The 12,452-nt window shown below is 48.0% G+C and overlaps 1 protein-coding gene across 1 annotated transcript in view; it reads right to left on the bottom strand.

Moving 5' to 3' along the window:
- The window catches only part of XKR4 (XK related 4), a 215,506-nt gene extending 209,069 nt beyond the window's left edge, over positions 1-6,437 (bottom strand). The window contains exon 1 of the mRNA XM_069005971.1: positions 5,596-6,437. Within this exon, the coding sequence (XP_068862072.1) occupies positions 5,596-6,437 (842 nt within the window). The remainder of the gene's footprint in view (positions 1-5,595) is intronic.
- Between the last annotated feature and the right edge of the window lie 6,015 nt (positions 6,438-12,452).

Genomic DNA, 12,452 nt, shown 5'->3' with positions numbered 1-12,452 from the left:
ACAGACTTCATCTGCATACCACTGTCTTCAGAAAAAAAAAGAAGAAAAAAAGAATAAAAAAGGAAAAAAAAAATTTTTTTTGAATATTTATTCTGCTGAATATATTACCAAAAGTTTAAATGTGGTCACTTAAAGGGTGGGCTGCCCCTTCTAATCCTGCTGAGAGGGAAAAAAACCCAACAACTTTATTTCCTGTTTCTGACAGCCCATAACCTTTCCTGAGACCTAAAGATACAGCAAGCAAAATAGTTAGTCAGTAGGACTTTAACTCAAGCACTGCAGTAACTCAATAAAAGAAATATGGCATTGCTGAGTGGCAGCATTTCACTACACTTAGAGACAGATGGGGAGGATATGCAATAATCTTGTCTAGGAAATGGCTATGATTCATAAATTTGGGCTCCATGTGACAAATTATCTGACAGATTTCAAAACAGTGAGAAAAACTGGTGTCAGATTGAGATATTATCACATCTTAGTGTGAAGTCCAATGGCAGCTGGAATTATTGACCACATAACTACACCAAACTCCTACACTGCTGATGAACAAAAGTGTCAAAACCACTATGTAGATCGAAAGTGCAAAAAGAAATGAACCTATTTAAGTTTGGAGTTGAGCTGGGTTAATATTGATGATGTTTTTCTTAATTTGAGCTACCTTGCTCATACTTCCAGTTTAGGGGGCCAGTCCTGCTCAATGGTGAGCACCTGAAAAAGTCATAAGGTTTTCTCACATGCAGGGCAGACACCATTTCCTTTATTTTTTTTTACTTCTAAGAGCATCAAACTATTGCAGAGGTGAAGGTTATGAGCATAAGCAATGACATTTCTTTGGCAGATGATCCAGACCTGTGAAAAATGTTTCCACAGGGCACCAGAGAAATTACAACTCACCCTGTCTCAGAATCCAGCATCACCTTTACAACCTTGCTCCAACTACTTTTTTTTTCTGAATAAGAACCAGGAAGGATAAGGAAAATAATGGCTTCGTAGTATTACACATAAACAGAGATAGCTAAACCATAGCATTATTTGCCAGGGAACAAGACCCACTTTGGAACAGACAACTGTCCTGGACAATGCCACCTGGAAAAACATGTAATCAACTTGGTGTCTCCTCCTCCTTCTCTAGGTGGTTTCCCACAGAGCTAGGAAGTCTCAGTCAAACCCCCTCACTCTCTTGAGAGGGATATACTTAATCATCTCAGTATTGCAGTATATCCAGAAATAAGTTAAAAGGGTAATTTCCAGTCCTCTTCTTTCCAATGATTCACCCTTCCTCTGGCCTTGTTAGCTGCTGAAACTTGACAGTTCCCTTTCAGGCACTTTGACTGCAGCCTTTCAGACAAAATGACAGACACTGTGGGAACTCCCAAGCACTCGGAGCACCAAGGCAGCCTGCTCACACCACCCTGCTGCAAGGCACAAGAGTTGCCTCAGGGAGCTTCTTCTTGCTTTCCAGACACCACAAGATGGGCACCAGCAAGTCCTCCAGTCTCCTCCTCTTGCTCACCCAACTTCCCACAACCCACACTCCTCCCCAGAGCTGACCTTCAGGATCCCTTTACCTAGCTTGAGGAGCATGGCTATCTGATCCTGCCAGACCAAAGACCTCAGCTAGAAAATTTTTTTAAGGAACTGAACCAGCTCCACAGTTGCCAAGTGAACGCTATGATCTCTTACACGCAGTCACCAAGTCCTGCTATCCACTGCAAAATCTGAAAGTCACGGCTAAGCCTGTGAAGTGTAGTGAATCAAAGGGATGCTCAAGGGCAGTGGTTACATACTCTCAGGCCAAGCTCAAAGGGCAGTAGTTTATCTGAGTCCTACTGACCCATATACATCTACATAGTCCTTACAGACTATCAGTTAAAGCATCCACTTCCATTTCTTCCTTTGAATGGGATAGAAACACTCTGTGCATTACATCCTGCTTGTACCCCCCAGAGTCTGCTAATAATAAGACAGGTTTCTTACAGCACATACTTGGGAGAAGAGGGCTCCATAGTGTGGTTTCCATGCCCATATATTGGTAAAAAGCAGAACACACTGGAAATACGGATAAGGAAACGTACCTGTGTCTATCTCTGAAGGTAGAATCTCATCACTGGTCATATTTTAATGTGAAATTAGCTGCTAACAAATGCCTAGTTGCTGCACTCTGCTGGGGTAAGCAGATCCTCAGAGACTTCACTGGAATTTTAACAAGTGGACAGTGTTATCAGGAAGTCTGTGAACAGCCAAACCCCAGAGGGGGGAAAAAAAATATTCTTCAAAAAGGAGGAATTTGATATTCCATAGTTTTTTTGGGGTGAAAGTTATACCAATTTCAAAAGAAAAAAAAAAATTACATTTTTATTCAGAACTGATTGGCAGCTTAGCTGCTCCTGCAGCTCCCCTTTTTCACACTCTAGGAATAAAAACTGTTTTAGTAATTTTAGATTGCCTACTTCTAGCATTGTTCCATACCACATTAAAGACCTCATTCATTTCCCATTAGCACATTTTAGTCAAAATTAACACATAATCATTTTCAATGATCTGGCTTTCAGAATATTTGTAAACAAAAAATTAATCTCAAAGGAAAAGCTTTGAAATTGTTAAAAGTCATTCTGACAGAACTAATCACTAAAAATATATTTTTACACCTTTTTTTATTTAATTCAAGAATATTAAGAACATTGGGATTGTCAGTTGTACCGCTCATTCCTCAGGATGGCTTCCTTAAATAAGAGGTTGACACAGTTGCCCCCAAAACCTTTTGCAATGGGACAAATAAAGGAAAATTGAAGACCTCAAGATTCAATTCATTTTAAGAGGAGACAGAAGACAATAAATACCACACAAAACCAGAATGATTACCAGTTTCAGTATCTTGAGAATCAGGCACAAGCAAACTTTCTCCTCATTCCCTGACAGAGAAATGACGGACATGTTACTGTCATTTTTACTTGTGGGAGATTCAGTGCAATAAGTAACAGAAAACTTAAATGTAGTTACAGGAGAGCTTTAACCAGGGGCAAAAGAAATAGAGAAGGAAAAATATGAAAGCTAAGAGGAAACTTAATGAGAGTCACAGAACAAAGGGTAACAGGTTTTGTCGATTGATGGTGACCCCACCACGTGTGCACTTGTGGTGCTCACTCAGCCAGCATGGTCTGTTCAGCTGTGTCAAAGAAGGAGTTAGTCTCCAAACACAGGCAACTGGAAAACACTTTGGATCATCTTTCAGCCTAAACAGCTTGAGCTATTTGCTCAAGCCAGTGCTTGAGCACAGTTACACTGTGGAGCAAACGTTCTGAACGATTGAGTGTCTGATTAAAGACACTATTTTACAGAAAATTTCTACACATCATGTTAGTTCTAACACCATGCTTATGTGCAGAGTTTCTCAGGGTTTGATGTGACCTCTCCTCTTTGGTGCTGATTATTAGCTGTAGATGTCTCCAAGGGCTCTCCCTAATCAGGAATATACGTAGGGAAATAAAATGGAGCCACTTTAATCAGTTATGAAGTGCTGATATAAAACACTCCATACTGCTGACCATATAATTTCTAAGTTTGTGGAAAACTGCAAATATATACTAGGAAGTTACTGACAGACAAGCAACTTGATGGCTCTGTTTCACTGAAAAAAAGAAAAGTGTAACAGGCTAAAAAAAAAAACGTGTAACAGGCTAAACCATAAATAACACCCTAACATGCCTCATCAGTTTAATATTCTTCATAAAACATGAAGAAAAGCTGCATATGATCAAAAGAGACTCATCTAGCTTTAAATATAGAGGACTAGGTGCTCTTACAAGGAGCAAATCTTATGTTAAAAGACACTGTGCTTCAACAAAAAGCAAGCAGCTGGAGAGCTCTAAATCCCAGACACCTCATCTGACAGAAGTGCTGTACTGTATCCGATCCCACCCTGCTCCACCCACAGCCCTCCCTGCTCTTTGTGTTCTCCAATACAGAGTCGTGACACCAGACCTTGTAAAACTCTCTTCTTTGTCACTCAGCATGATCCACACTGTTTGACTTCTATGTGTATGAGTATCAACATGAATTTCTAAGTACAATTTAAGCCACTGTACTTACTTTTCTATCTCTGCAGGGTGGGGACTAAACATTACACAAAAACCATCACATTCAGAAAGTCCTAAACTTCTGTTAAACAACTGTGAAAGTAGAACATAAAGGAGCCAAAAAGTGTTCAAGATCTGGAACAAAGCATCACTTTTTGTTCAAAATTCTGCTTCCCTCTCAAGTCATGTCATTGTAAATACAAGCACACTTGTAACTTTGAGTTAGTTTCACAAGTTTAGGAAATTGTATTTTTTACAATGAACCAACTACTCTGCAAAGCAAAAGATACTTAGTTCTGGCATCGTAAGATCTTTGGTCAATTATCTAGCAGCACTTGGACTCCTTGATGCTTAAGGGCCACAAGCAGAACTGAGCTGTACTGGATACTGCACTAACAAAGCAAAAGACAGTCTTTGCCCTAAAGGATGAGATGGATATTAAAAGTGCCACCATTAGAAGTTTACAGCAACAACAAATTAAACTCTCTAGTGAAGTACTTGTGAAAAGTCCCCAGTGTTTCAAAACAGAAGGATGACATAATTTCTTTCTGTCCATCAGACAAGAAACCCAAAAGGTATTTTCAGCTGTTGCTTTAGTGCACTTGCCCTACTGCATGACCTTCTTCAACACAGCATCTATCTTCCCAAATTCAATATGAATGTTTTACCTCTTTATACACTATACCTTCTGAACTCTGCACTTTTCAGGCAGCACTAAATGTATTTGCAGGGCATTCACCCTCCATATGAATTTTTCCCAGAAATTTGCTAGAATTGAAGGAAAACTTTACTTTTGCAAACTATGATGTCATCTCCTTTTTCAGCAAGTGCCTTTCACAACCTACTTCAGCACATCCTTTCCATAATGCACAGTACATGTCCATAGCGCACAGTACGCTTGCAGATGGTTTTGAGAACTGCTACTCAAAAGTTTGATTTAGAAGACATTCCTTTAATACATCACATATACAGAAAATGGATATGCACATGAAGGAGATGACTGTTGGCAGCATATGTACACATAAATCTCAAAACCCAGCATCAGGGCGTTACTGGAAAGTAACTCTCCACTGCCAGTGAAGTTCCCTGCTGGCGGCAAAGGTGTCCTGGCCACATGTGAGAAGACCAGGAGATGCGCATTACCGGGTTATGTCCCCTTTTCCCCGCCGGTTCCCTTATTTTACCGAGCCTCCGGCGCAGGTTTCCCAGGAAGTCCTGGGCACCTGGCGCTGCGCGGGCTGGAGGCAGCCGGGCGCCTCCCGGGGCGGCGGCCGCCCGTGCAGCACAGGACGCTCCGGGACCCGGCGGGGCTCCCCCCGGCACCCCGCGCCCGACCAGCCCCGCGGGAACCCGGTCACCCTGACGGCCGAGCGGGCCAGGGAGCGCTGTCCCGACGAGGGACCCCGAGGTGGGGCAGGCGGCCGCTCGCCGAATGCAGTCCCGCCCGGGGCCGGGCACGTTCCCCCGTGGCCAGGGGCTCAAGCCCCGGCCTTCGCACCGCCCTCGCCCTGCTCCTCACCTCCAGACCTGCCCCAGCTGCAGGATGTGGACGAGAGACTGCAGGAGCCAGATGCAGAAGGCGCAGGACGCGGACCGGCCGCCGCCAGCGCGGGGACCGGCGGCGCCGCTGCCGGCGGCGTTGCTGCTGCTGTTGCTGCTGCTGTTGGTGGCGTTGCCCTTGCTGGCGGTGGACGCCTGTCGCTGCGGCGTGCTGGGGCGAGCGGCGTCGATGTCCGCGGCCGCGGAGCCGCTGCTCACCAGCAGCTTGCTCTCGGCGGCGGGGCAGTGCCCGGCGGCGGCGGCGGCGCTGTCCTCGGTGCTGAAGTCGTGCGCGAACCAGCGGAAGCTGAAGACCTGCACGGAGAGGGAGCCCAGCAGCACGAAGAATAGGGTGAGCCCGAACCACCAGCGCTGGCCCCGCAGGTAGTAGTCGACCGCCAGCCAGATGTCGGTGCCCACGTCCGCGAAGTACACGGCCAGGGCGGCCAGGATCCAGAGGCAGTCCCACAGCGAGTAGCGCCGCTGCTCCCTGCCCAGCCGCAGGCACAAGGAGGACGAGCCCCCGCCCGAGCCCCGGGAGCCCCCGCCACCGCCCCCTCCGCCGTCTCCTCCTCTGCCGCCGCTGCAGCAGCAGCAGCAGCACCGGGAGCCGCCGCCCGAGCCGTCCCCACCGCCGCCGCCGCTGCAGCACCCGCCCCCGGGCGCCTCGTCGTCGTCGCTGCCGCCGCCCGGCCCGGCGCCGGCGGGCAGCCCCGGGGCCAGCGCCTGCACGGAGCCCGAGTGCTCGGAGTTCTGCAGCGGCGTGAACGCCACCTCGCCGCCCTTCTTCATCTTCCGCCGCCCGTCCGACTTCGCGGCCATGATGCCTCCCTCAGCCCCGCTGGAGAGCGAGCGGGAGCAGCGAGCGCTCCTTTATCCCGCGCCTCCTCCTGCTCCTCCTCCTCCGCCTCCTGACTCCTGCCTCCCGCCCTCCGCCGCCGCGGACCCGCCGCTCCCCGCGTCCCCTGTCCCCGCTCCGCGCCGGGCTGCGCGCCCGCGGGCGGCTCCTCCGCGGCGGCCGCGTCCGCAGCGCCGCCTGTCTGCGGGGAGACGCGCTCAGCCCGCCCGCCCCGCCGCCGCCTCCGCGGGGGCCGGCGGTGCCGGGGCCGCCGCCGCCACGCTCTGCTCGAGCCGGGAGCAGGCAGGGTTGCGCTGCCCGGAGCAGCGCATCCCGCACTCGCCTCCCCGCCCGCCTCCGCCCGCACCCGCCGCCGCCACCACCCAGCTGACTGACGCCGGGAAAGAGGATGACCTCATCCCTCTTCCCTCGCTGCCACCGCCCCCCGCCCGGCACCGGCACCGGCACTGGCGCAGGGGCGGGGAAGGGGGCGCTCGGCGGCCGGGAGGGGAGGGCCCGGCGCTGCCCCGAGGGTGCGGAGCACGGCCCTGCGGCGGCGGGGGGAGGTGGTTTCTCGGCTGCCCGGCCCGGGGAGGTGGGCACGGCGGCGGCGAGAGAGCGGGTCGGCGGGGAGAGGTGGGGTGTGGCCGGCGCCCCCCGGGGCCGGGGCCGCGGGAGCAGGGTGTCGCGGCGCTGCCGCCGGCTCCGCTGCCGATCTCCGGGGTCCTCCGAACAGTTTGGGTTGTGTCTGCCCCGCCGGCGCGGGGGCGGAGTGGCGGAACGCGGGTGGATGCGGACGGGGCGGCCAGGAGGGCGGGGGTCCCCCCGGGCTTCTCACTGCGAGCGGGCACCCTCGGACCGGGGGGAGCCGCCGCCGCCGCCCCAGTGCGGTGACTGGGGGCAGCCACGGGCAGCGATGCCCCGCCGTGACGCCCGACGCGCGGAGCGGGACCAGCCCGCAGCGCGGGGCCGCGCTGAGCGCCCGGGCCGGAGAGTTCCGCGCGGGGCGGCGGCCGCTGTCCCGACCGTCCCGTAGGCAGCGCTGCCGTCGCTCCCCTAACTTTGTGAAACGCTGCTGCGAGGTGCAGTTCTCGGATTGTGCCGTGACTCACACTGCCTCAGAGGCGTTCGGGGGAAGGTGAGGAGACACCGTTTTATTCCGCCACCTGGAGAAATCGTATTTTAGGCGTAAAATTCACCAGGGGAACTCACGACGCCTTTTACTGCTCCCCGCCCCTTTCCTCGCAGCCCCGGCTGCTCACGGAGCACGGTCCCTCCTCAGAGTTCACCCGGGTGTTTCGGTAGCAGAGCTGGCTCCGCCGGCCGTTCCCAAATCGGGGCGGGGGGAGCAGCCGAGGTCGGGAGCAGCCGTCCCGGGCGGAGCCGGCGCCGCTCTCCGCCGAGGAACACAGACTCCCCCGGGCGGCCCGCGGCAGCCGTCGCCCTGGGAGTCCGGCGGGGGACACAAGTCCACGGTGGCTACCCGGTCACGGGAGGCCACCAGCATCCTGCCTCCGGGAGTCACACGGGAATCACAGGGTTCGGGCTGCTGGCGGGGTGGGGGCGCATTTACCGCCCACCCTTGGCCCTTCTGCCCTCTCTGTCCTCCTGCATCTCCAGCCATACGGGATGAGCAACTAATTGACCTCTTCACCTTTTAAAAAAAAATTTTAAGCCTCTCGAATATTTTATGAGCATGCCCTCTCCCTTCTTAAAATAGAGCAGTGAGTTCGTTCAACCACGTTGCTGGAATATCTTAATAGGAATGGCAGTGAGACTGTGATAGGGCAGTGTTACGTTAAGCTCTGTGACTAAATATAGTCCCTTTAACTTCATTAATTAAACAGAAGAAGTCATATGGACAGCTGAGAAATCTGCCTTCTAACTCTTAAATGTACATGGTAAGTATAAAATTGCCTTTAGGAAATTAGCTTTTACTGATATACACCCCAGATTTCAAGAAAAGACTGCAGCACGCATTACAGTATTCAAAGAGTGCTGAACACACAAAAATCAAACTTTGGTAAGTGAAAAGCACACATGAAACTAATTTGACTAGTTATTTTGCATGTTATCACACAAGAGTCTTTTAATTACATTGTCACATAATGGTTCTTAAATAATACACATTTGCTATGCAATCTCTGTTACAATGGTATAACTGTACTTTATTTCAATTCCTTTTGGAACCCTGTATTTTATTCTCATTACAATCCACATGATCTTTCTTGCCTGAGACTTGTAATACAAATTGCTTCTTTCTCAAGATATCTTTTAATAATTCAGTCAGCACCTATATCTAATACAATATATTCAGTTAAGGTCCCTTTCAACCCAAACCATTCTATGATTCATTCTATGCTTTCAGGATTACCTTGTGAGCAGAGAAGGTATTTAATGATAAAGCTAATTTAGCTGCAAGTTTGTAGTTTATAGCCAACAAGTTTTCAGCATTATTCTGTTTCATAGAATGGTTTGGGTTTGAAGGGACTTTAAAGATCATCCAGTTCCATTCCCCTGCTGAGCCGGGGACACCTTCCTCTTGACTAGGTTGTTAAAGCCCCATCCAAACTGTCCTTGAATACTGCCGGGGGTGGGACCTCCCCAACTTTTCTGCGGAATGATCTGTTGTTGCAGTGCCTTACCACCCTCACAGTAATTGGATTTCTTCCCTACCATCTAATCTAAACCTGCCCTCTGTCAGTTTGAAGCCATTTCTGCTTGTCCTATCACTACATGCCCCTGTAAAATGTCCCTCTCCAGCTTTCTTGTAGGCCCCTTTTGGTAGTGGAAGGTGCTATAAGGTTTCCCCAGAGGCTTCTTATAGTTATGTCTTCAGTAAAATGGTTTAGTGTACACTTTAAGTTACTTTGAGTCTGTGACATATACAGGTCTAAAAGATGCCACAAACTTATAATGGAGGTTTATAGAGTGAACATGAATGGCAGTGGGAGAGCAAATGTGCTCCTAGAGCTGAAATCCTAACCTAAATTTCTTAGGCTGCAGGTGGGGTAAGAGAGTAACTCGAAGGTGTCAAATTTAAGAAGGAGAGAATAAAATGGAGGAGATCAAGGTCCAACATACTAAAAGGGCAGAAGGTGCCTCTGAGCAATGCAGGAGATATTTAAGACCATAAATGGCATCAGTATCACTGTACATCATCTTCAGAAGTCATGAGATCCTGCTTAAGGCTACTCCACTGCTTGCAGATTTGAAAAGGTAACTGCTGGGGCCAAGTGTCCCACATCCTCCCCTCCCTGCTCCATATGTGGGACAAATTTTCTGGTATATTTGCCCTGAACCACTTCACTAAAGGGTAGAATGTGACAGAATTAGGAGCCGACCCATCTTCCAGGAAGAGTTCAGTAGATCTGAAAGGTGTTCAGTTTGCCAGACAATTTGGTGGTGGTGGGGGAGCAACTTTACACTTTCTTTCCTGTATATTCACATTCTCCTCTCCTCTCCTCTCCTCTCCTCTCCTCTCCTCTCCTCTCCTCTCTCCTCTCCTCTCCTCTCCTCTCCTCTCCTCTCCTCTCCTCTCCTCTCCTCTCCTCTCCTCTCCTCTCCTCTCCTCTCCTCTCCTCTCCTCTCCTCTCCTCTCCTCTCCTCTCCTCTCCTCTCCTCTCCTCTCCTCTCCTCTCCTCTCCTCTCCTCTCCTCTCCTCTCCTCTCCTCTCCTCTCCTCTCCTCTCCTCTCCTCTCCTCTCCTCTCCTCTCCTCTCCTCTCCTCTCCTCTCCTCTCCTCTCCTCTCCTCTCCTCTCCTCTCCTCTCCTCTCCTCTCCTCTCCTCTCCTCTCCTTCTTTTGGTTGGTGGGTTGGTTCGGTTTTCTCTCTTTGGATTCAGCCGCCATTGCATTTGAGAGGGAAATAATATTCTTTCGTACTGATTTTCATGTTAACAATAGCTCTCTGTTAAAAGAAAGGCAGTGCAATAGATGAACATTTAAACTTAAATTAAAGGCTATTTGATACTTGATAAGAAGAATGTCTTCTGGTTTGTTTCCTCACTTTAAAGATAACAAATGAAAGGGTTCCCAAATAGTAATAATAACAACAACAGAAACAAATTTCCTCTCTGTTAGACTGGCATAACTTCTGTGGAGCTGTATCAAGGCCAGAAGTGTTTGTATACACACAGTGTACAAACCAGCATGCATTCAGCAAGCCAATGTTGTTACTAAACCTCAGAAATTATTAATTACAAAGTATAATTGAAGGACAAAAATGAGATCTCAGACATAAATACATATTTCATAAACCAAGTACATTCATTTCTCATGTAAAGCTAATTTTTCTCTGAAGAGATTTTATTCATGTCTTCCTTTTTCTCCACCTTTCTTTAAAGAAAACATTTTTATGGGTATCACCACTTTTCTTTGTTCTGAGTTACAACTTTTCCCCTTTTTTGCCCCTTAGAATCTTGGTCTACTTTAGGAATACTTTTTGTGTGTGTGTGTGTATGTCCTTCTGTTTTTTCACTGTAGACTGTTATCAACTCAGACCTAGATGTCCAGGAAGTAAGCTTCCAATCCTCTTATCTTTGCTCTAAAGTATTTTTCAGTTCTTCAGGTTCCTAACAATGATGTTTTTCCAACTCTTCTTTAGCTGTGTTGTACAGACTGCCCTTTCAAAATACACTCAAACTTTTGCTTGTATATGTCTCATTTTGCCATTAGAATATTATTGTACTCTAGAGGTCTAATCAATTTTTGCATGTGTCCATTCAAAATTATTCCAAAATCTATTTTCCTTTGTTTGGCAGTACTTTTAGCAATTGCAGTTTAGTGCTTTAGTTTCTGCACTTTCTTTTAGTTCAGATCCTTCCTTCCTTCCTTCCTTCCTTCCTTCCTTCCTTCCTTCCTTCCTTCCTTCCTTCCTTCCTTCCTTCCTTCCTTCCTTCCTTCCTTCCTTCCTTCCTTCCGAATTCCTTCCTTCCTTCCGAATTCCTTCCTTCCTTCCTTCCGAATTCCTTCCTTCCGAATTCCTTCCGAATTCCTTCCTTCCTTCCTTCCGAATTTCTTTCTTCCTTCCTTCCTTCCTTCCTTCCTTCCTTCCTTCCTTCCTTCCTTCCTTCCTTCCTTCCTTCCTTCCGAATTCCTTCCTTCCTTCCTTCCTTCCTTCCTTCCTTCCTTCCTTCCTTCCTTCCTTCCTTCCTTCCGAATTCCTTCCGAATTCCTTCCGAATTCCTTCCTTCCGAATTCCTTCCGAATTCCTTCCTTCCTTCCGAATTCCTTCCTTCCTTCCTTCCCTCCTTCCTTCCGAATTCCTTCCTTCCTTCCTTCCAAATTCCTTCCTTCCTTCCGAATTCCTTCCTTTTCTAACTACCTTCTAATATTATTTCTCTCCCAAAGGCACCGAGTGTCTTTTCCTGCACTGTGATTCCCTCTGTCTAGATGTGTTTGACATAAAACTGGGTTGACCTGATGGAGAATCTGATGAACATTTATTTTCTCCTTCACTCACTCAGACATAGTCTCACTACTGTGTCTTCCACACAACTGGCTTTAACTATTTTTCCAGGTTAAAACAGTGCCCTCAGGCACAGATGCATGTGAAATCAGTTTCTTTAGGAGCATCAAGTAAGAACCATTCTCCAAAATGTTCATGGGTTTTAGGTATTTTCAATAGATTCATGTTTAAACTATACACACAGGTGTCAGTGGAAGTTGTAATATAGGCTGTATGTTTAACATTTATGCACTAAAATACTTAATTGTCTTTTTGCCCAACTAGCTTCATTCAAACAGCCACTGTATGCTCTGATACCTTTTTGTTAAGGGAGGATACATTTCCTTTCAATTAGGACAATATTTCAGCAAATTAACATAAGCACAAATTGGAAATACATTCATAAATTGGTATACTGTTTAGAAAATTAATATTAAAATACTATGTATTTTTAAAATATAAACAGCAATTGGTTTCTTTATTTAGCTTTCGATTATTTTATTTATAGGTCTACATGTAGATTCATATAGAAACATTTTTCAAACTCTGGAC

Source organism: Aphelocoma coerulescens, chromosome 2 (assembly GCF_041296385.1).
Source record: "Aphelocoma coerulescens isolate FSJ_1873_10779 chromosome 2, UR_Acoe_1.0, whole genome shotgun sequence".
NCBI lineage: Eukaryota > Metazoa > Chordata > Aves > Passeriformes > Corvidae > Aphelocoma > Aphelocoma coerulescens.
Note: the sequence above shows the minus strand (reverse complement) of the source record. Positions and strands in the feature narration are given on the sequence as shown.